The following is a 25,375-nucleotide window of genomic DNA, read 5'->3' as shown; positions in this document are numbered from 1 at the left end:
AAACAATAAGTTCGGTTGGAGCAGTCTTTCAAAGCCTCCCTCTGTCTCTCGCTAGCAAAGTTCACCAAAACTGTGAAGGTAGTTCCAGGTGCGAGCCAGACACTGAACCCGACGTATTAGCCATAGGTCCCTTTACAACAGTTCGGAGCTGCATATATATATATATATATATATATATATATATATATATATATGTATATATATATATATATATATATATGCAAGTACATAATACTGTTTTGTATAACAATGTTGCATATTTAATTGTTAGGTTTCATTTGCATGCCATTACATCTGCAGTTGTTATGGCATTGTGTTGTGTTTGTGTTTATGCTGAAGGTTCAGTGTGGTACAGAATCTCAAATGGCATCCACATCAGGAGAACATACTACATGTTACAAGTTAGTCTTAAATTATAAAATTACATGATTTCCCCTAGGGATCAATGAAATATTATGATTCTGATTGTGATTCTAAAATGTAAGGAATATAAAATGATATATCTTGAAAATAATTATAAAGTAATTAGCCCAGTGAAACCGTTTTGTTGTTGTTGTTTTTAAATTATAGAGGCTCTCTATCTAATCCACAACTTGAGCAAATTCAGTGAAGTACTTCAGACCCAACCCAGCCAAATGTAGACCAGAATTACTATTACATAAAATGTATTTTAGTCTTCTGTTTTTACTCTTCTTTGACAGTATGTATACCAATATCTATGCACCTGTCGTTATTGACAGCAGTTCTTCAGATGCTGAGGGAGAGGAGTTGCAAAAGGAAAACTGGTAACTTTCATATCTTGAATAAGAACAATAAACCCATAGTGTGTGACTTGCAGTTAACCTATTTATCAAATATTTGTTTACTATAAATAGTGCTGGGTACTGCTGCTATTTTTTAATCCTAACCTTTTACAGGAGCAAACATAGCTTAACTGTTCCTGTAATGTTATTCTGCTGATGATTGTATTCAGAAAAAAAGGTTCTTAAAATGATTTGGTTGCTGATGATTGTTTTTCAGATTACTATTTTGCTTTTTAAAATTAATTACAGAAAAAGGCCAACTGATAAAGCAAGAAAAATTACTTAAAAGATATTAAACAAGAAGAAATACATAAAGTGTAAATAGTGTAAATATTTTGTTGCTTTTCACTGACTCATCAGTGATGAACCTGATGGATTGATGGCTGCAGATGTCATCTCAAATCCGGCTCTGAAGATCAACAAAACCTCCTGTAGCAGATTCAACATTAACCGAGCCAATGTCTGGGATGGTGCCTACCGAGGCTTCAGAAGGTCTTCATATAGTCCCAACTCTGGCATGATGGTGAAATTCTCTGATGATGTGGGGATGGCTGAAGAGGCAATAGACACAGGTGGGCCTACTCAAGAATTTCTCACCCTTTTGATGGAAGCCATAAGGATTAGAAGAATATTCGAAAGAAAAGACTATGCCAAAAATCTCACATTTCATAGTAAAGGAATCTATTTTTTTCACATTTTTCCCATGGTCAAAATTACCGTATTATAATGAATTGTCTTTATCTTTAGCTGCAGATGAAAATGAATATTTCTACATTGGAAGAATGATTGCAGTTTCCATTGTCCATGGTGGTCCAGGGCCATGTTGTTTATCTCCAAACTTCTTTATGTACCTTGTTGGAAAAGACAAGACATTCGAGGCACCAATTGATGATATACCAGATGAAGAAATCAAGAAGGCTCTACTAGAGGTAAATTTGTGATGTTATGATTATGACAAACACCAATAAATGCAAATTTTTAGTTTTAGTTATCCACTTAACATAATCTTGGTAACTAACTGATGCCTGAAATGATTACTGATTGTGTAAACCAAGACTGTGTTAAATTGCACATAGACAGCATGCGAAGGATGTCACTTGTGCATGTGTATGTGATATATATTTTTCTCTTTAGATAAAGAATGCAACATCTCTAAGTGAGCTCCGAGTAATCTCAGAAAAACACTCAAGCATGCTCCAGACAGCAGGATGCTATCGATTCATGAGGACACTGGAGGATAAGAAGAAGGTAGTAGCGGATTACATTCAGTGGTACTTCATCTACCGAAACCATCTTTCCATCCAAAGGTATAGAATTCAGACTATTATGTGCCCATTTAACAAAATCTTTTCAGAAGAATAAATTGTTATTTTTTTATTCCAGTGAAATTTAAAGGACGGAAAAAATATATTCTAAATGCAAGACCTTTTTCAGGAGGACTTCTTTTTTGTAGCAGGATGAGTGTCTTAGCTAGATAACAGTGTTGGTTACTTTCTTAACACAGTAGTTTCCCATGTGAAGTTTTGCTTTCTTGCACAAATAACATAAAATATTTTATCATTTTTTTTTTTTTTTACTGTTTTCTAGTTTCAGAGAGGATCTAGCAACACTGGATTTTCTAAACACCCTGGAACAGCATCCTTTACTCTTCTTCTCATTCATGTGCTACACTGAGACAAGGCTGACAGCTGATCTTCTGGAGAACATCTTTCATGTGCAATTTGGTCCACCTGGCAGCTCTAGGCGTCAAGAGGAGACAAGAGTACTAAGCTACTGGCAAGACTATCTGCTTTCTGTAGAAGGTATTAAATTTGGTTGAAAATGTTGAAATGAGTACATTTATGTCAGCAAAGTATAATTGCCTCTTTTTCCTGTTTAGAAATAACATTTATTCTCTTTACATTTTCAGAGAGAAATGGAAGTCTGTCGCTTGAAGACATCGTTATGTTTGCAACTGGACTGAGGGAAATTCCTCCTGCAGCAATTCAGCCAAAGCCACGGCTTCTTTTCCAGACCACTCCACACTTCCCTGTAGCAGATGTCTGTGCAAATACTATCAAACTCCCAGTGTTACATAGTTATGAGGACTTCCAAGAAGCCATGGATTATGGCATCCAGAACTCTCCTGGGTTTGGGCTTCACTAAGGTCCAAGTCCTTTCGCTTTTAAGCCACATTTATGGTTTTAGCAAACATTTGAAGTTTGATTTTAAAATCTGAAAATTTTGTTTCTAATAATTTATAATAATTTCTGTAAATCATATAAAGTTTAAGGCATCTCAGCAAGTTCAATCATGTTTTGGATTTTCAAAAGCATAATATCATAGTGGGACAATTGAAAAAGTTAGACATATTTCATTGTGTTAAGAAATTGCCAAAGTAACAAAATAAAACATTTCTGAAGTATTCTAATGTACTGAGACACGCTAGTATAATAACACAGGGAAATAAATCTGATAAATTCAGTTAAAAGGCTTTATTTAATCAAACACTTCCGTGTTTGATTACATTTTTTGTAAGATATGCAAGTTGTTCTTGGAGTTAAAAAAAAGAAGAAGAAAAACCCACATAAATACAGGTATTGCAGAATGCTTTTGTAAACCTTTGTTTGTAAAACAGATCTCCAAATTAATCAACATGTTTGTTACATAATTAAAAGGAACAAGTTGTTTTGTACAGTATGGTCTTTTGATTTCTTCAGGTAGAAAGCGTACACACGGAAAAGTTGACGGTAGTGAAACTATTTATATAAAAACTATGGTACTATTTTTTTTTACCTAAATGCTCATTAGATGATTAGATGATGATTAGCAGATGATTTTACATTGACTTCTAAAGTCCAGTCATATTTTTGAGTGTTATATAATTTTCAACTGCAGTAGTCCAGTTGGCTGGTCAAGGGAGCTCACTCTGTCTTTCCAAGTTTGTGAAATGAACGTGGAGAATGTCGTCCCCACATAGACTGTACTGAGCAGGTAGAATGTCATCAAACTGGTGCAGGATTTCTTGAGGCACTTGGAATCCACACTCTCTTCCACCATACCTTAGGTCAGCCAGAAAAATGAACAAATTCAGTCACTTCTCCAGGTGCTATCCTTCAAGGTTACAGCAAAAGTGCAAAGTCAATCTTATAATTAAAAGTCAGTTCTGGAAATTGTGATTTTAAAGAAAAGCGCAAATTGTTAAACCTAAATGACATAGGCCTACTGCTTACTTAACTCAAGTGGTTAGGTCAAGAAGGAAAAGAGTGCACATAAGGGATGGGCTGTTCCTGAACAATTATATAAATGAACAAAAGGTGGAATAACAGCAAGCTGGACAGGTATCCTGCACATACATTACGCTATACTGAGGAAGAAAATTTTTAGTAAAACTATGAAATAAAATACATGGACTAAATACATACCTATGAGGTAGGTGATACATGGCTTCTGGTTTACCAGATGGACAACAAGATTGGCGCACAGGTCGGATGGTGTGAGTGTTCCAGAGATCTCTGTACTCATCAAGCTCTTTTTGCAAGACATTGAGGAAGACTGTCGCGGGGTCCTCTCTTAAACAAACAAATGCAGGTGTAGTCGGGAAGCATTCAGTGTGGATAGTTTATTCTGCCGGCCTCCCAGGTGCACAAAAGGTTATTTACAAAGAAAATAGAAAACTAACTTAATTCAACACAAAACAAACATCTATATACAAAACACAGTCTGCATGTTACCCTCTCTGTAACATCTCACCAACTCCTCAGGTAGGCCCTGACAGCCTCTTTTATACCCCATTTTCCAGTTCCCCCTTCAGTCACATTAGCAAACAAAACTTTCAATGTTTCATCCTCCCTTTGCAACAAAGTGATATTTTCTGATACATCCCATTTTATGCTCTTAGTGTCCGGCCCCTTTGACCATAGCTGCTTCTCAAAGCGGCGTTGGCGACGGGATTTTCTTGGCCCATTAGTGCCACCCTCACACAGACTACTGTCAAAGTCTGGCAAGGGCTGGCATCCCGCCTTTGCCTGGGCTCTAGTGACCACTGAGCCAGACACATTTAATTTAGCATTCCCCTCATCCCCCACATCAGTCTCTTTCCACTGTTCTTCTTTTTCTTGCAGCAAGTCCATGAGTACAGGCAAGTCCATCCCCAGAATAACCTCTACAGGCAAGTTCTGTACCACCCCAACTGACAACAGGTGATAGGTTTGTAGCGTAAACCTATTCGCTGGAACGTTCAGGACAATTTGCTACACAGCAAGAACAAGACACAAGTAGGCAACGTTCTTTGTGTTACTCATGCATGAGGAGGCCTGCCTGGAGCCAACCATGCACACATAAAACTTCTTCCTGTCTGCTATAGTCCACACTGTTCACTGGTACCAAACTATGCTTAATCAAAGACATAAAACTACTGCTGACCATTTACCTTTACTTTTTTATAGCGTTGCACATCCACTGGCTGGACCCTTGTGGGCTCCATCTCCAGCCGGGGTGCATAGCAGGCACCAGTGACTTTAGCCGACGATGGAAGTGGTGGTCGCTGTGGTGTCCCAGATGAGCGTGCAGGTGGGGCTCCTTTACGCGCATTGAAGTACTGTGACACCAGCTTAGCAGCGGTCAGTCCATCTGCTGGCTCACGCTCCCTCACTCAGGTCCTCACCTCCCCTGGAAGTACCCGGATTAACTGCTCCAAGATGATAGCTTCTCCCATCTCTTCTTTAGTATGCATGTTGGGTCTAAACTCAGACCCCGCTGTATCCAGGACTTATTCCCATGAACGAAAAACAAGGCAACAGTGTTCGATCGATTACTTGCGCAAGGGAGGCCTCCTCTGTGTCCAGCACGAAAATGACCCCGATGAGGGCCTCCTCTCGCTGGCTTTTATTGACAAACTTCAAACAATAGTTTACAAAACACCTCCCCTCGCAACCCCCTTTGGTTACAAAGACAAGGCACTGTATGTAAATGTATATAAGAGAGTGTGTGTGTGTGTGTGTGTGTGTGTGTGTGGGGTGTGTGTGTGTGTGTGGGGTGTGTGTTTGTGTGTGTACGTGTGTGTGTGTGTGTGTGTGTATCCTCCTGCTGATCAAAGGGTCTTAAAACCTTAAAGCAGGAGGAACATCCTTGGTCATAAAGAGGGTAGTCTCCCCCACACCCAATGTATGGTTTACCATAGGGTAACACAGTGAAACCATACAAAGGGCAGGAAGTTCTACCAAACATCAAACAGACCTTCAAAAGGATGTTCCTGTGATAAAACACTTCAACCTCGCACCCAGAACCTCGAGAATCTGGGGATGGGAGGAAAGAAAGAATTCCTTTCACAGAGTTAAAACAATGGACAAATGGTAAACATAAAAATGACAAATGTTTAACTATTCACTCTAACAATGCTGCTCTGGTCGAATCCAGAGCCGATAGAGGCCCTTCAGGCTATAATAGGTCTCAGTGGGGCTCTCCCCAGGTGGAACTGTATTGGACCGGAACCTCTGCCGATACGTCTCAGGGGAAATGTCAAATTTGGTTAGCAACGCAGCTTTTAAACCTTCATAATGATGGGCTCTTTCTTCATCCATTGCCGTGTAGGCCTCCAACGCCTTCCCCGATAGCAGTGGAACCAGACGACAGGCCCATTCACTCTCTGGCCATCTCCCGGTTTTGGCAACCCGCTCAAAACGCAATAAATAGTTTTCAATGTCTTCCCCCAACTGATAGGGAGGAATTTTTGGCCCAGCAGGTCGCATCCACTCTGAGACTGGCTGGTCGAGTCTGTTGGTCACTGCCTGTGACTGACGAGAGGGAACCTCCTCTGGGGAACCCTGGTATCCTGTTTGGCGTGCAGGTGTAGGCAGTACCATTCTGGGGCTGCTTGCGGTTGCGTTGCTTGGCGTGGCCGTTGCTGCTGTGGTGCTTGCTCCGGCTGGTGCTTGGGCTGGGCTTTCCTGACCAGTCCTCAGCCCCCTGAGTTCTGCCAAAAAAACCTCCTCTCTCCTTTGCTGTCCCGCCAGGAAGTCCCTCATCATCGCAATCAGCTCTCCATTTGGGTCACGTGCTGTGGTCGAAGCTGTAGGCACTGCTGGACCAAACCTGCCAGAAACCTCCTCCTCCTCAGCTGAAGAAGACGACGCTGGCACTGTGTCCCATGCCAGCTCCTCTGCTGTCTTCTCCTCTGGAAGCTCATGCTGCTGGGACCGCAGCCCTGTGCGCTTAACTGGAGGCGCGTTTTCCTCTTCCGACTAGCAATCCCACTCCTGACACCATATGTCGCGGGGTCCTCTCTTAAACAAACAAATGCAGGCGTAGTCGGGAAGCATTCAGTTTGGATAGTTTATTCTGCTGGCCTCCCAGGTGCACAAAAGGTTATTTACAAAGAAAATAGAAAACTAACTTAATTCAACACAAAACAAACATCTATATATAAAACACAGTCTGCATGTTACCCTCTCTGTAACGTCTCACCAACTCCTCAGGTAGGCCCTGACAGCCTCTTTTATACCCCATTGCCCCTCCCACTAGGCATAATAGTCATCTCTTTATTATTTCTTTTCCCAAACATTCTTTTTCCCACAGCTTATTTCCTGCTGTACCAGTGCGCGCACAACATTGGGTGCCGTGACCGCACGCAGAGGGAAAGCTGCATTTATGTTCATGACTGCCGTTGAAAAGATGCCTCTCCCTCAGGTCACTGAGTGGAATGACAAGGCATATAAAATTTAATAACACAAGTAATTAAATGTAATTGTCCTCTTTAAAAAAAAGTCGTAATCTTAAGAATAATGAACCGTGCGCAATTTCGTTCAAAGAAAAACTTATTCACTTGTTCTGAAGTGTTTCATCAATGCACTGCAGGAAAAAAAGCAACTTTACACAAATAACAAAATTTAACAAAATGATTAATCCTTCAGTTATTCCTGCATTTGGCGGCTGAACTTAAGAAAAGTAGTAATATACAGGTCTGTCCATATAAATGTACTATTTTGTTTCTACATGAACACTGAAGCTGTCATCACTTGTTAGATACCACACAGAAATCCAAAAGGTAGTGTAAACATCAGTATTTTTTTATTTTTTTTTATTTTTGTTTTTGGCACACAAAGTCGAAGAAATGTCTGAAACGAACGACCTTCTATAACAAATGGATTTCTGTCATGTTGGATCAGTGTTCTTATATTACTCCTATTACAGTTCTCAGATTTGAAGAATCCCTTGTTCTTTTATTTATATGACTCCCTACAAGTAAACTATTTGATCTAGATGTTAGTTTGGTACTACATAGGCACACAAAATTGAATAAATTTTACTCAATTTTAAATAGATCAATCCTTACTGATGCCATTGCCTATAGGATTTATAATAATTTATTAAAATGTTGAATGTCAGTTTGTTTGTTGTTTTTCATAGTGGAATGTGTGAGTCAGATTTTTTTTCTGAGTGTGTTGTTTTAATATAAACAAATGTCACTGGTATACCAAACCATTTATTATAGTTTTTGAAGTAGTCTTGCATCACATGAGAAAAATGTGTCGGTGACTATGTTTTTGTTTGTTTGTTTGTGACTGTAATTTAATATTTGAGTATAAAACCCCACCCACAAGAAAAAGTATATCACTGACCACAAAACACCTTCAGAACCATTCAATTTTAGTTTCAGAATATATTTTAAAAGCCATGTACGTTTGCTTTCTGAACGAAGACCACCAACTTTCAATCCGTTGATTTGTAGTTGAGGTGCCATACATATGACTGTGGGCTCCTGCAAGTTCATCTCCATGGTGTGATCTTAAAGCACAGTGAATGGCTGCCATTGTGCCATTTTCTGTGCCACAGTCTGTACGAAGGCATGCTGGAAGTTGATCAAACCATGCCACGCGCTATATATAATATTTTGCCCTGGGTCATGATTTGAGCTGCCACAGCTGAGTCACATAACTTCCCCTTGAAAATCCATCGACACATGCACTAATAGCAACCCCAAAGGGTTTCAGCTTGTCCTAACAATCCACATGCCACACTTTATTTGTGGATCTAGTCTCCACAAATAAAGTGTGGATTGTTGTGGATTGTTAGGACATGATATGATATTTATGATAACAGCGCTGTGACAGCTCGTCCTGGTCCAGCACACCTCCACTCAACTCTGCCGTCACTGGTCGTGTCCAAATTCATGGGCTGCATCCTCCTGAGGACCCGGCCTTCGCGGTCTACGTGGGCCGGGTCCTCAGACGGTCGGGTAGGCCGGAAGTAAACGGCAGTGAAATTGGACGGTCTGGCCTTCTGATTAACGTCACCGCTGTCTCGGTGGAGTTTAATAAACTCGGCCCTCTGCTCCTTGCTATGTAAAATATAACGGGACGCTGGCGTAAATTCTCGACCGTCTCACACTTCTGTTTAATCAGTTTTCTGTTTGACGTTTAGTCAGCTGTATAAAAACCAAGGAGGAACCCACTCGGGGGATAAATAAAGTTTTATTTTATCTAATCTAATCTAATATCTTTAATCTCAGCCAAGCCGATTTACTCACGAACAAACAAAACACTGAAAAAGCCCAACAATAACATTTTTAGGTTGTCTCAGGTACTTATACACTACGTTTAACCCGAGTAGCGAAAGTCCGCGGTGATCTGAAAATGATGTGCCGGGAGTTGTGCCGTTCTCGGCGGCTTCAGTGACCCTCGAGCTCCCGGCTCGCTATCGAGCTGGTGGGTAGCAGACGTCTCCGAAAACGTCGAAGCACATTTCCAAATATGCGATATCTTGATAAACCGAGCAGATATTTGATGTTTACACAGCTACTTTCTCGCCTGAAAATATGTTAAAAGTTTATTTTGTGACCCAGAAAAATTAATAAGAGTAATTTTAAAACGTAGTACCGGCCGCCATTACCGGAAACTAGAGTTTGGCTGGGCCGCGCTATGAATTCTGGGATATGGTGGGCAAAGAAGGACACACCCGACCCATCCTCAAATTCGGAGAAAATGAGGACCCATTTGTTGGCTGCATTCGGAGCAGCCTATGAATTTGGACAGCCTTCGGCGCGTCGCTGTGACGTAATCGGTCTACAAATGCGGCCTCAGGAGGATGCAGCCCATGAATTTGGACACGACCACTATATAAACACACAGAAGGAAGAACACTCATCACACAATCACCACCACCTGTGGCTCACCTGCCTCCCGGTACCGCCCCCCTGAGCTCACCGCTCCACCCCTCCCCTGCAGCTACACCAGAGACCACACCGAGGAACCCTAACAAGCCCCTATTTCACTGGAGTGAAATAGGGGGTTGTTAGGGTTCAGAAATTGAAGGAGGAATCCAAAATAATGACCACTGATCCTGCCGGGTGCAATTAGATGAAGATTTCAATGAATACACATGTGGAGCCAATACTGTGCAGATTCAGTATTGAACTGTCTTACAATAGTCAGAACAAAGGTTTTATAGGGGTAAGATAGTACAGGCCCCTCTTTTGCAAAGCAGACACAATACAGCATACGTCAATCCAAAACCACAACTGTTCAGTTAACTTTGACATAGTTTAAAACGAACATTGTCTTCGGCTCGAACCCAGGTGTCTTCCTGTTGTCCCTGGACGCTCGCTTATCTGTCTGGAACATCAGGCACACGTTCTGCACAAACTGTCACTCATGCAGGCACAATTTTGCAGTCGCAAGCAAAACATGATTAAACTCTTACCTACTCAAATGAGTCTACTTATATGTATGTGTATGTGTGTGTCAGCTTCTGCTGCCCTTTATTTCACCCTTCACTTCATCAGCTAAACCTTGTAACCTTTCCACCAGACAGAAGGCCAGCACGTACACAACTGAAACTATGTGTGTGTATGTGTGTCTCGTCCTTAAATGCTCTCTCATCTCACCCGTTGCACTTCTGACCTTTCACCAGAGCAGAGGCTCATCCTTACATGTAATAACCTAACTGGAACTATATATGTAATATGTTGAGTAAATGTTTTAACCTCTACTAAAAGCTTAATCCAAAGATATAGATACATAAAAGATACTACAGATTCATAACCTACTCAAAATACTTGCACTCAGACTCTGCTTTCGGTTTCACTTCCTGCAAAGCATGGCGTTTCCTGTCTCCTTTTACACAGAGTATATTTCCTTTCCCTGCAGTCTGCACAGAAACATTTAAAATTATAGGAGCTTTGAAAAGCATTTGGAATTATAGATTCAACTCAACAGTTTAAAGTGGTTCTTACTGGACCTGTAATAAAAGCTTACTTGGGTGCCAATATGTTTAAACATCTAAATGCAATATCAATATTAATAATTAATGGAATGATAATACTGATAAAAAATAGCAGCAGAAATAGCAGCAAAATATCCTTTTAATCTCTACATTCCCCTCTCTCGACCTCTGGCACACCAGAGGTCGCCATACATTGTGTTGGGTCACTCCTTGGCCCATTCAGCTGCTTCCCTGTCCACCCATGACATCATGGACATTAGGATCACTGTTCCCGCTCTGACCCTCTCTTGTGGAAATCTAATCCTGTAAAGGATAGAAAACACTTTCTCCCTACTACGGCTTCCCTACCTTATGTCCATCAGTTGTTCTCTTTATTCAAACCTGATTCAACCTAATATTACTCAAAACATGAACCTCTATATATTATTCAACATTACTCATCATTTGTAAGACTCTTAAAGCGCTGCTCTCACATCTGCTCAAAGTTAAAAAAGGGGCAGATAGCACAGGCTGAATAACAACAACTCACATTCATGGCGAATCTAATATGGAATTGCATCATACTATATGACTGACATCAGGTGGGGACAATGCAAAGCAAATGTAGCCTTTGTTTTACCTGATGGCGTACAATGTTGCTGTTGAGGGATTACTGCTGTTCCTGCTGCTGATAGTGCTGGAGGGCAGGGCTGTGTTGTTTTGAGACTGTAGACATTAAAAAGTCCATAGGTAGCTGATTAAACAAGTGCTTTGAGATAAAAATAAAATGTAAAAAGATTGGTGACAGCGCTTGGAACCATAAGGCAACAGATTTAAAAAACTGGGAAATAAACTGAAACCAGGATATTAATAGTACAAAAGACAGGGGTCATGGTAGGGTGAGAATTTATTTAAAAAAATCTATACAGACAGTGTGTGTGTGTCCTGTTAGCACCTTTTAAACATCACAGAGCACAGAACATCACAGCATCAACTTTACATGGGAGGGATTAGATTCTAGAACTGTAAAATCTTCTTTCTTTCTTTCTTTCAAATATTAAAATACAGTAAAAAAAAATAAACCAATAGGAGTATAAATCAAACATTTTATTAATCAGAAAACAAAAACAACACAGGGTATGTTTTGGAAAGAGCAGGAAGGAATAAGATGCTCTTCATGTCCTGTCCCTAATTATAACAGTAACTTTCTGTTTGCCATGTCCCGAAAAATGTCAATGACATCACTGTGGTTGACTGGAACATCCTTCTCAACTGCCAATAAAAGGTCTGACAACCTCTCCTCTGAGCAAAGGGTGCGAAGTTTGTTTTTAACTAGTTTTAGTTTTGAGAAAGAACGCTCCACAGTTGCTGTGGACACTGGGAGTGTTCCATATGTCTTCAGCAGCTCAGTCATGTTGGGGAAGATCAGATGTGCATTGTTTTCTTTGACCACTGAAAGAATGGATGCCACACTAACTGGTGGGGGGCATGTGTATGAAGCATGAAAGACCTTAAGTTCTGTCTGTAATTTGTATTCCTCCTCAATGTCACAGCTTGGAGTGCCTTTGTTGAGATTATTTTCCAGTTCTCTGGGAATGTCAGGGTATGTAAGGCATTCAAGATTTCCCATGTGGAATTATCTCCTCCTTTAAAGCGTCTCAGAAGCTCCTGTGTCATTGTGTCAACAAAAACGTAGAACACTTTAACACGGTAGTATTCTTGGGGAGTTGTGAAAGCATGGTCATCAGCAGTAGCTGTTGTGGCAGCAAACTTAAACTTTGCTGGCACTTTCCTCCTCCGAGCTTGTCCCGGGACCTCAGATGGGGGGTCCAGACCCACTGATGCAGCCTTCTCTCTAGCCTGTTCATAAATTTTTTCAAACTCTTCCTCTGTTCTGGTGTGGTCCAGGCTCTGCAAAACACCATCAACAATCTTGTATGCTGCAGCCAGGTCAATGTCTTTCTTCTGCAATGCATCAGATGCAGTAGCAGTCACTTGGAAGATGGGACAGGTGATCTCCAGACACAGGATGAATTCAAAATTGATGCTTTTCAGAAGGATCATTGCATCACCTGCTGAAGAGTCTGGAGGATCTTGCTGTAGTATTTCCTCCAGAAACTGCATGACAGCTGGAAGGATCTTCCTCATTGTCTTGAGGGCAGCTTCTCTGCAGGCCCACCTAGTGTCTGACAGCTTCTGCAGCTCCAGTGGGCGCTGCTCAGGGTACAACTTCTCCTGCATTTTAAAAAATGCAGAGTGTCGTTTAGATGAATTGGCCACAAAAGTGTAAAGCTTTTCGATTAGGTTGAAAAAGCTGACAAAACACATGTTTGACTTTGCGCTCTCTACTAAAACCAGATTAAGGCAATGTGCCTGACAGTGGACATATAAGGCCTTTGGATTTTTTTTTGGTATTCTTGACTGAAGTCCCTTAAAGCGTCCGCTCATGTTTGCAGCCCCATCATAACCTTGACCCCGGATGTTGTCAATCTTCAGATTATTTTCTTTCAGTAGAGCTATTACTAGCTTTTCAAGACCATCTCCAGTTGTTGACTCCACATTACACACCTGAAGGAAGCGCTCCTTGATTTCCATGTTGTGCACATATCTGACAACAAAGGAAACCTGCTCTGTGTGCGACACATCTGTGGTTTCATCCATCATGATAGAAAAGGTTTCACATTCTTGAATTTCTGCTTGGATGACACGTCTTACTGATGTGGCCAAAGCTTTAATTATGTCGTTCTGACTTCTGTTTGAGAGGAGCGAGACGAGAGGTCTTTTTCCAGGTCCCTGTCGCTCTTTTATGGCATCAAGGTGTAATTTAATTACGCTGTCATACTTGCTGAACAACTCAACTAACTCTAAAAAATTTCCTCGATTTTGGCTAGACAAGGTCTCATCATCTCCCCTGAAAGGCATACCCTGTCTTGCCAGGTAAAGAGTGATGTCTATCAAACGAGACAAAATTTCTCTGTTTCTCTCTCTTTCTTTGTCTTTTGCAGCTTGTGACACTTGGTCAGCTACTTCAAAAGCTGCCTCCAAGGTTTTTTTTTTAAATGAGTTCCACCTCACCATACCACACATGTGAGACTCTGATGAACTGTGCTCTTTAATCTTTTCTAGAGCCGTTCTCCACCGACTGAACCCTTCCGTTTTCCAGGTTTTGCGACTTGTGTACTTTTCATCATTTAAGAAAAGACGGCAGCTGAAACAAAACATGGCATCAGCAGTTGGAGAATACTCTAGCCATGGATTTTTCTCATACCACTTCTTTTGAAATGATCGTCCCTCTTCATTCTTTGGATATGATGACAGTACTGGTTGGCAGGGTGCAATATTATCACACATTTGAATAAAGGCCTGATCATATTGTATGTGGAATTGCATGACATGGGCAGGATCAGTTGGGTGTGCAAGTCCAAGTAGGTTTGAGAATGTCCTCTCTATGGCTTCACTAGCTTCACTCTCCTCCTCTCTGGGCTCTGACTCACTCTCTGACTTTCTCACTCCAGTCTCTTTCTCCTGGCTTGTCCTTTCCTCTACATTCTCTCTAGGCTCTGCATGTGACTCAGTCTTTGCCTCGCTTCCTCCTTCCATCTCCTCATCTGAACTATCACCCTCCACTTGCTGTTTATCTGAGAACAACGCACAATTTTATATCTCATTAATCTATTACTTAATTATCTACACTTAACAACTTTTGCACCTAGTCCATGATAAAGTCATGATAGAAAATGTTATAGAACCAAAACATTGCAACTGTTTTAATTACTGTTATTATCCTTGAATACCTCTACAATGCAACAACTGGTACATGTGTTATTGTTACCTGTGCTCTTTTTAATCCAGCTGGTGAGGGATCCACTGCCTTTAGCAGCCTCACACAGCTCCTTTTGTAGCCGTTTCTTCCTCCTCTCCTTACGAGGCATTTCTGGAATATTTGTTATATTATTAGTAATAATTTTTAAAAATCTATACACATAAAACACACACACACATGCTGTGCTTATTTAATGTTTAAACTGTAGAGATACAATAATTTTACTGCTGTAAAATCAGCATTTTATCTAATTTGATATATAAACCTAATATCATCTGTTACTTAATATATTTTCTTTAAAAACAGTGGGGGGAGGGGGAGGGGGGTGAATATCATAAATATAATAATCCATAATTATGTGGATATCCATATTAGATCGTTTTTAGTGAAATAAAAGCCCTCCAGAAAAGAAAGGAAAAGTCCTGTAACTTACTTTAAAACAAAACATGTTCCCTAAAACTGTGGACAGAGCTACAGGCCCCCTTGTAACACCCTTACCCAGTTAGCTAGCAGTTAATGACCACCACTACTTGTGCAGTTCATAAAAGGACATGTAATGTTTGTCGCGCTGTTGCACAAACAGCACGCTCATTTATTTCAATTTATTTGTTGCTATAGACTATAGTGTGCGCTGTACACCCTACTTACTGTTTTGTTGCAGTCAGCAGCACCTTCCAATTAATTTGCCTCGTCCAGCTCCGCACCAACCAGCTTGCAGAAAATGCGCGTGCACTTTGCAAGCTCGTACCCGGCTCGTAACGAGCGCGCTCTGCCCTCAATGGCGACCATTGGTCAATGGTAGTCATGTGACTGATGCAAGCCAGATTATTTAGCAAAATTGAGATTAATAGTTACATTTTATTGTTGAGGGGCAAAGACAGGGCTCCATACGCACATAAACATAAAAAAAAAAATATAAAAAAAAAAATAAAAAAACCTTCAAGAAAGGGGCACTTGAGGCATCCTGGAGGAAAGGGGCAGGTGCTCAAGCACCCTCTGCCCCCCCCTCTGCACGTGCCTGTTCAGGACTGTAAAACGTGAACTACAGAACCCAGAGTCTTCATCATTAAATCTCTGGTTGCTTCATTTTCTATCTTATATCAGATACTTTAAAGGTTTTAGTAAAGTTGCATTCTCATGGTGAGGCAAAGTGCTTTATGTGTTTGTGTGTGTCATGAACGGCTATAAAAGGCCTTTAATTGAACAAAGCGGGTTTGAGTTCGAGTTACGGCAGACTGGCGCTACTTCTAAACGGAACGCAGCCTTCCTACGGCGGACAGCTAACAACAGGAATCGGACGCGCGGTCCACCCTAGTCCACAGCAACCACCATAACAACAGCCTAGCATGACTTTAAAAACATATTCTGTCTTCATAAGTATCAAAAACGTGAAATGATTTGTAAAGCATGAAAGTGTTACAGCTGCAGAGAGCTATGGCGGTATCTTTGGAAGCTGTTTACATAGCTAATAATATACGATGTAACCATGGAGACAGTCAGTCACGTGAGCTAGCGGTGCACGTTTACTACAGTGATTAAGGTGATTGTGTGCACAGCGTCCACACGCTGCACAGGGTAAAGACATTACTTCAGTATTGTTTTATATTTATATATATTTGTCTTGTGTTGACCATCACCTCAGGTTCACCATTACAGTTTCAGCATACAGATGTACACTGTCTAAATGTGAACACATTAAAAAAAAATCATGTCTCAGAAATAACCACAGCTGTTCATGTTTGTCATTATAGTTTTATTTGTAAGAAAATTGTGAACTTCAAATTGTTTATCAAATAAAAGAACATTTGACAAGTCTGAGTCATTCCTTTGCCCTATGAGAGCTGGAATAAATATATATCCTGACAATTACAGTTGAAACAGTAGAGACAGGTAGAAATGGGATCAGATTAATCTTTGCTTAGTCAGACACGTCCTGTGTTGGCCTTAACCCAAATTTCCCTCAGGGTCAACCTTCAGGATCAATAAAGTTTTATTGAATTGAATTGAATCATATTAAAAAAAACAAACAATAGCACGATTTTGCATCCACTTCCAAATTGTAGTCAAGCAGCCCAGTCTCATAAATAACTAACAGAAATGTCTCTAATGTAGACGTGTACAGTCTAGTGTAAGCATTAAAAGACCATAAAGGAAACACTACTATTTATGTGAAACTAATTGTAATAAAAAATGAACAGGTGCTTTACAGATTTAAAAGAAAGAATCTGAAAACAACACTGTTTTGGTCTAAGTGGTCAAAGTAGAAAACAGAACTGATGTTCAAGAACAAACCGTAGCTGCACTGATATTACACATCTCCATTGTTGTGGTGAACAGATATGTTGCTTTTAAAACCACATGCAGTATGTGACCATGACTGTCCACTGAGACCATGAACGCCACTTCGCTGAAGCATTCTTCTTCTTCTTCTTCTTGCCATCAAAATGGAAGCAGAAAGTGCACGAGCTGCTTTGATCTACTGAAAGGAAAAAGCAGAACATATGAGCTGAAACCATTAAGATAGAAACAATTGTTCAATGCAGTGTCTCACGTAGCTTAGCCTGTTACAACTGTTGATACAAGCTAAATACAGTTAACATAGTGTCAGAGAACTCCAGTGTGGGAACTAGTGGCTTTAGGTTGATAGTCATTTAACTTTCATGCATTCATTCATTTAATTCAGGAGGAAGAAATGTCAGGTTGGTGCAGGCTGGTTACATGCATTTGGTCCCATGCTGTCTGTAAACAAATGACTTGGTTCACTTTATGGCTGGGCTGTATGTGGGGTTATATCATGTTAATTGGGCAGGAGTACCTGTCCTCTGTTAGGCTTAGAAGGTTTCTCCATAAGCAGAGCTTCTAAGTCTTATAGCTTTTAGCACATCTGTAGCTGTGCAGGCTGACAGGTTTTTGATGGCTCTTTTTACCCCTACTGGTTGTGAGTGTGTAATGACCCCCACTAGTTCTTTTGGGTTGCAGTTAACTTGGGAGGAAGGGGTAGGTCTGCCATGACTAGATGAATAAAAATGATCTGGGATACATAAATTTCATAATGCATGCATATATCTCTATCAATTAAACCTGGCCTGAGGGCTGCCATTTTTACATTCAGTTATTTCTCTTAGAAATGCTGGATCTAAATAATGAATGTGTTACAGTTAAACTGAACTGGTCAGTGTAAATGGCTCGTTGAGACAGAGAAACCTTTATATTAGATACCATCACCTGATATCGAGTGTCAAACAATATCAAAGCTGTAAAAGCTGTTTACAGTCAGAATTTATAAAAACTATGATTGTAAATAAATTTAAACAAGTGAGCTTTTCTCTTTGTGTTGAATATCAACACTGTCATTTCTCAGACTGTAAGATAGAATTTACTAAATGGTTGATGTACATGAAAAATATGTCCATAATCACAAATGACCATCAGAGCCAGTAGAATTAATTCAACTAGACACTCAAAAGACGTCCTTAAATGTCCTTTAAGTGGCAGAACAAATGAACAAACAGTTAATCGCTTACTTGAGATGAAATCTGCTCAGCTACTTTGAAAACAGCTTCTAACTGGTTCCTCCTTTAACAGGATGACTGCTCAGGGGTAAGGCCATCATGCAGTCCAGCAACCTTTATGGTTCTGCTTTGATTCACCAGGAACTATTAGGGAAACCTTTCAGTGCCTCCTGTGAAAGACACAGGCATAAACACAAACATGTATTAACATGTTCCACAGTCTTCCAGTTTGATTTTCTCATCCTGTGGACAACAACGTACAGAGATGCAGGTTTATTGTTAACTTTTGTAAGGTTTCTTTACTGAACATATCCAGCTGCAGCTCCACTGTGATCCTGAACTGGATAAGCACTTAAGAAAATATGTCAATAAATGGACATACATCAGTTTACTATATTTATCCAAACAGACGGGACCAATAATGCTTCACTGAGTTAGAGACTTTAACAGTCTCTTCTATGTAAGAATGTCTCGTGATAGACCTGCAAACTTGACAACAAAGGTTTTTCAGACTACATGTAGCTGTCCTCTATGTTAGCTCACACATTTACATTCATGTCACACTTATTTCTGCTTTCTCATTTTTATCATTATTACTTACATTTTGATTGGATACCTTGAGTTTGTAAAAGATCAGATTACATAATTGGAATACAATTCAATATAATTCATGTACCCAATTCAAGGTCGCGGGAGGATGAAGCCTATCCCAGCTGATACAGGACAAAGACAGGCTGCCAGTTATCGCAGGGCTAAGACAATACGTGTAACAGAAAATCCACTTAGATGTTTGATATTTCTAATAATAATCATAATTATGACTATTAATTGAAATATTATTTAAAGGTTTCTCTATAAATACATTCGAAATTTTTTATAACCCCTAGAATATAAACCTGAGCTGTTTCAGATTCTGACCTCTGACCTCAGTGACCAGGCTGTGTCCTCACTGCAGCTCCCTCTTAAAAGTACGTCTGCTTCTTTTCTTCCCCCGGTGATGACCACCTGCCCTTAATATCACGTACTGTACCTGAGGAACAAAACAGGACAAACACTTGCCTTCATTTAAGAAGTACATTCATACAGAGATAATCTATGGAAACACACTAGTTCACCCTTTGGGAGGAATCAGTTCCTGTGAAACATTTCTGTAAATCAACATCGTGGAGAATGAAATGAGTTCTTCAGGTGACTCAGCAGATCCACACTGACAAATGAAACTTCTGTGGAAGAAGAATCAGGATGTTTTTGATTTCCAATCAGGTTAAACTATTAAGGATGAAGTAGGAGTCCTCATCTTTGCTCTTCTGAAATCTTTGTTAAACAACAACAAACATAAATTAGTAACAAAAATATAGCTGAGTAGAGGCTTTACAAATCACCAGCAGTCATAAATTAATTAATTAATAAATAAATGTAAATTTTACTCTTCAAATGTTTCTGAGCCGTCTTCAACCTGCTTTTAACACAGAAAAGTCCCACAGTCAATGCAGCCTGACTCGATCCTAAATGTTCAGCACACACAGAGACACAGAGGTACTGCTTAAAGTTTAGTGTTAACCTGAGTCACTGATCATTTACAGTATTACAGAGTCGTCAGTCTTTGCATGATGTCCACGTCACTGTAAGTTTCTAGCTGACTCTCAGGTGTGACAGGTGTGCCAGCAGGAAAGAGTAATAAGAACCTGCATCCTGAGGTTTGTCATGCAGGATTAAAGGAGCCAGGCTTTGTTCACACAGCTAGGGTTGTATTTTACACTGACCCTGGGTCAGTATAAGTATCATACAGTTTAAACGAAGCACTGAAACTTGCACATATTTATTACAGATGCATTGAAGCTAATCGGGATATTTACTGTCAATCTGTGGCTGCGATTAATCACTTTACTGGAAACTTTATTAACTAGTAACTTCATCAGTCATGACAGAAGCTAATATTTCTGTGCTAACATCGTTTAAACAGTAACAGCTTTACTACAATATAAGCTAACGTTTACACCGTAACTTTAAGCTAGCACCATAAAGACGGTAAAACACGTAATAATATCTACAAATGCATCTTAAAGCTGTTATATTAGCACTCGGTGTATTACTAACATAACCACATTAACATTATTGACACTCGCTGACTTTTAATAGTCATTCTATAAATGCTGTCCGGTTAAATGGTCTTACCTGTACACACTGCTGTATCCACCGGATTCCAGCCAGAGTGGATTCTGGAGTCTTCCCACGCTCCTGTCAGTGATCCTCCATCTGGATGGATGATAACAACCTTCTGAACAATCTAGCAGGTGGACATGGCCCACATCTATGGGACTGATTTCTGCTAATAACGCCCATTGTATGGACTGATAACAGCCGAAGCGGGTGAATAAAGTCACCCGGTCGCTAGCTGTGCCATTACCCAGCATACACCTCTCCCTCCATAAATGCAAAAGTAATAGCCTATAATTAATTTATCTGCTGTATCTGCTGTTTCTCAGGTAGTTGCTTATATTATTTAATGTATTGTGTTCAGTATACGTCACTACAATGTGATTACGGAAATATATAAATATACGAACAACAGGCTCTTGCGCGGAAATCTCTTTTCGTCGATAAACAACGATTAGGGAGCAGCATAGTATTCAATAGGAGGACCCTGCACGTCAATTCTCGACGCGAGGGGGGTACCCTGCGCGTCGATAAGTGAAGCAGGGGGAGCCTGACCATGCGTCACACATTTGACGAGTTGGGAGTGAGAACGTGTTGACATGACATGAGCATGAACCTGAACTGCTGAAAGCAAACACTCAGTGACCTGACCTGACTTGACATGGTGACAAGACAAGGAGGAGAGGAAGACAGAGGACTTAAATATACAGGAGGGTAATGAGGAAAGTGGAAACACCCGGGGAAACACAGCTGACACAAATGAACATGACGCCACAGGGGAAGCAAAACTAAACCCACTGAACATGAAAAAAAAACCACTTTCAAAATACAACAGGAAACATAATGGAGACTTGACAACACAAGCTTAGAAAATGTAACACAGGGAGAGAATAACGCACTGAGATAACTGAAAGTAAAAACACTGAAGACAAGACAGACTACATAGAGGAGAGGAAAAGACTCATTAATCAGGAGACATAGATGAAACAAAATCTAGAATGTACCTCAGTTACTCCCTAACTGAATTATAAGACAAGAACTTAATATAATCACAGTCTAACATAAGGAAATAAAAAAAACAAAAAAAAAAAAACTCAAAACGCCTGGTCACAGTCCCGGCCCCAGACAAAAATTCCAAAAAATAATAAATGTATTTGGCTTCAGCCACCTGTGTATATTATATTATCAATATTTATATCCAGTTATGATCACTTTGTAATGTCAAGTCTGATGTTTTGTGCCATATATGCATATTTTTAACAGCAACCTACATAATGGGTTGTTATATGTGGTATCACAAGTAACAAACACAGCTTATGTCCCACCTGAGATACAGATTAGTTTGGGGTTTTTTTTAATGCTGGTTTTATTGGTAATGAGAAAAGCTATAAAACACTGACTTATTTAAAACATTTTCCTAGGAAGTGCATAGATAGTGTTATCATTATTGACTTTCTTTTACTTTTTCCAGATGGCAACAAGAATAATTGTTTGTGAAAACTGGTTCGGTCTAAGGTTAGTTTTTGGTGGTGTTTAAGCGAAATCTTGGTGTTGATACTACTGTTGGTTTGCTGGTTGGCCACAACTGTGAATCCTGGTAGTTCTGTTGTGTTATAGGAAACTGTATTAGTCCTGATGAGCAATGACTAATTCATTACTGCAGACAAGTCTTGACAAAAAAAAGCAGACAGACCAGTATTTCTTCAAATACGTTTACCTGCAGTATGCTGTAGTGTTATAAGAATATTGTTTATACTCTATATGCACAGATTTATATAAATAATGCTACGTGCTTTAATTCTGTGTATTTGTAGCTCTTACAGTCCCACTAAAACTCGCTAAGGGGAAATAGTACAGCATTTAGTAGCAGTTTAATGTCTTGCAGTAAAATAGATATGTTGCCCCTGCTGGTGGGGGAAAAAAACGTGAATATCTGCAACTTTCAGGGAGGTTTCTCAGCAGACACCAGCGAGCACAGCCCGAAGGTACTTCGCTTGTTTAAAATTCCACTTGGGTGTGCCGTCTGAGAAACGCCTGCGTTTTCACATTGATAGAGAAGTGAACAGTAGACAAGAGACAAAGCTCTTCAGTTAACACACTTACACTAACGAGACTCCCAACACTTGGACGCAGGACAAAGTCAGTCTTGTTTTTTCCAATAATGGGGAAAGTTTTGATTTCCACCACCTACCTAATGCTGGTAAGTGCTTCTAGTTTGGTTTTAGAGCACTCCTACATGTTGATCTCTCTACGTAATTGTACCTGAACTAATTCCACCTGGATACCAAGTAGCAAAAGGTGCCGCTCTGCTTATTTGTGTTACTCCTGTTTGAAAAAGTGTTGTAAGCCGAATGTTTTGTGTTTTATGGCTCTTTTTAACTTTCACTGTCTCGCTTTTCAGTTGAAACCGTCGGCTGTGATGCAAAATCAGTGCAGTTAACTGTGAAGGACCCGAGTTTCACAATAAAAAGTAACGGAGCAGTCATAGCCTTAAGGTCTGTCTCAGTGGGAGAAAGAGGACGGATATTTTCTGTGTCTGCTCGGGAGAAGAGTGGACTGGAAAGAAAGATGGAAGTTCACCTTGTCCACAGTACCATCTTGAAAAGACATGTAAGGCAACTGCATATTGTGAGTCGTTTATACAGCTCAGCATGAACAGTGCATTCTTTTTTCTAACATGTCTGAACTTGTTTGAATGTCACAGCGACGAGGCCAAGGCTCCCTGAACCGCTCTAGAAGACGGGGATGTTTTCTTATTCCCCCGTTCAGTGTAGTGGAGAATTATGAAGGGAGCTATCCAAAAGTAATTGCAAGGGTGAATTGAATGTTAAATTTATATCATTTATGATCACTGTGGTATACAAATGTTTATTGTCAATACACATCAGATTGTAAAGATTATAAACACTTTATGAATAACAGAATCCTTTTATTCTTTTCCTTAATATGTATGATTTTTTTTTTTTGGGGGGGGGGGGGGGGGGGGGGGGGGTTCTGCTGTAGCTGGGTTCCTCAGACAGCAATTATGTGACCTTTATTGAAGGACAAGGAGTCGATACGTATCCAACTGGAGTGTTCAGTCTGGACAGAGACACGGGGGATCTGCTCTTGCTCAAAGCATTGGATCGTGAGGAGTTCCCAGAATATCATGTGAGTGTGAAGATTAAACTGATTTAGAAGATTTGTAATGAGCTCCAATAATGTTCAGCAGTCTTAAGGAGTGATTTATCAATCATTCAAATAGTTACACAATATTTGATCCTCTACTGAGCATGTTTGTTTATTTATTTTTTCATTCAAACTTGGAACTGGCACAGTTCACATATGCAGTCTTGTTATGTTCCTGCCTCTGCTTTCTATATTTGTGTGCATCAAACTAGTCAAATGTTTGTTTTTTCCCTCTATAGATTGAATTGCGTGTTTTTGACAAGCATACTAATGTGGAGAGACGGTATTTTCCCCTGACAGTGACTGTATATGATGTCAATGATAATGCTCCAGAGTTCGTAGGTCCTTTACAGTTTACAGTTCCTGAGCACTGTAGTGCAGGTGAGAGAGACTAAATACAGTAATAGATGATTCTGTTGTATTTGTACTTTCAGTGCAGTTGCTCTAAATGATTATGGGTTACAATACAGGGACTGTGGTGGGAGTGGTGAGTGCAACTGACAGAGACCAAATTGGCACCGACCATGCGAAGATTAAATATACACTCGTATCTGGATCAGACATGTTTACCATTCATCCAGAAACAGGTGTCATCACAACAACAACCAACACGCTAGACAGAGAGGTGAGCACTGCCTCTGCATCAGTGATACCTGTGAACTTTATGTAATTGAAAATAGCATTGAAATGGATGACACATATTTTCTTAAAATACTTTGTAACATTTTTTCTTTAAGTTAAAAGAAAACCATGTGGTGACTGTAAAAATCCAGGATATGAATGGTGCACCAAATGGTCTGTTTGCCACATCAACAGCAACAATTGCTCTGAGTGATATTAATGACAATCCACCAACCTTCATGACATCATCTGTAAGTGTTTGAAAGAACCGTCAGTATGTAATTTAGCTGAATAACTGAAGTAATTTTCATTGATTTTGGTGTCCTTTTTCTACTTATTTCATTAAAACATTATTTTTTTACTAACATAAACAACAAATGAAGAACACCCCCATGCTTTTTTCTTGTAGTATAATGTCACTGTGGAAGAAAATGAAAGTGAAAAACTTTTACTTCGAAGTCCTGTTCAAGATAAAGATTTGATAAACACATCAAACTGGATGTCAGAGTTTGTCATTACTAAAGGAAATGAAAATGGAAATTTCAGGATAGTTTCTGACCCCCAGATAAACGAAGGGCTTTTGTACATCTCAAAGGTGAGACTGGCTTCTTATTAAATTTATTATTATCATTTAGTAATATTGGTGTAAGCATTTTGCATGGATCTCATGTAATGCTAAATCAGCCTATATAAAACTGATTTATATTCATAAACTTTAAAATGTCTTTCCAGCCATTACATTATGAGAAGACCAACGATGTCCAGCTTCAGATCACTGCACAAAATGTAGAATCACTGAATGGCAGCAGTGCCACGTGGCAGTCCATCCCTGTGAATGTCATTGTCGAAAAAGTGGATGCAGTCAGGGCTGGACTGGGACAAAAGATCAGCCCGGGCATTTTGACTTGAGACCCTCCAACCAGGTATTATAGGAAAAGCCATAAAGCCTGTGAATAAAAATAAACGCTGTTGTGACAGTGATGCAAACTGTCTCGTTGGTATAAATGCAGGATTTCTATACATTTTACATCAGATAAAAACTTTGGTTGTCAGATTCAGATAATTATTTAATAGAGATTAACAGACCACGTGATTTTCGCGCATTGCAATGT

General features: G+C 39.9%; 2 protein-coding genes and 1 long non-coding RNA gene across 3 annotated transcripts in view; 2 read left to right on the top strand and 1 right to left on the bottom strand.

Moving 5' to 3' along the window:
* The window catches only part of LOC134624718 (CD226 antigen-like), a 309,325-nt gene that overhangs the window by 272,200 nt on the left and 11,750 nt on the right, over positions 1-25,375 (top strand). The gene's annotated exons all lie outside the window — the stretch shown is intronic.
* LOC134624722 (uncharacterized) lies at positions 11,615-15,586 on the bottom strand. The gene is made up of 3 exons (XR_010093626.2): positions 15,454-15,586; positions 14,815-14,916; positions 11,615-11,708 (listed from the first exon to the last, which is right to left on the bottom strand). It is a non-coding gene; the product is annotated as an uncharacterized LOC134624722 (long non-coding RNA).
* On the top strand, positions 22,636-25,172 carry LOC134623847 (desmocollin 2-like protein). The gene is made up of 7 exons (XM_063468857.1): positions 22,636-22,726; positions 23,518-23,624; positions 23,882-24,023; positions 24,113-24,267; positions 24,380-24,514; positions 24,673-24,858; positions 24,996-25,172. The coding sequence occupies exons 1-7, from the start codon at positions 22,636-22,638 to the stop codon at positions 25,170-25,172; spliced, it is 993 nt and encodes a 330-aa protein (XP_063324927.1).

The sequence above is a fragment of the Pelmatolapia mariae genome, linkage group LG3_W (genome assembly GCF_036321145.2).
Source record: "Pelmatolapia mariae isolate MD_Pm_ZW linkage group LG3_W, Pm_UMD_F_2, whole genome shotgun sequence".
Taxonomy (NCBI): Eukaryota; Metazoa; Chordata; class Actinopteri; order Cichliformes; family Cichlidae; genus Pelmatolapia; species Pelmatolapia mariae.
This window is presented reverse-complemented; position numbering and strand designations above follow the sequence as displayed.

Excerpts from the sequence above, each read along its gene's own strand:
- LOC134623847 (XM_063468857.1), top strand. The coding sequence starts at position 22,636 with ATGGGGAAAGTTTTGATTTCCACCACCTACCTAATGCTGGTAAGTGCT. Across the intron at positions 22,727-23,517 it reads CTACATGTTGATCTCTCTAC|GACAAGGAGTCGATACGTAT; the intron begins GTAATTGTACCT and ends CCTTTATTGAAG. Across the intron at positions 24,515-24,672 it reads CAACCTTCATGACATCATCT|TATAATGTCACTGTGGAAGA; the intron begins GTAAGTGTTTGA and ends TTTTTCTTGTAG.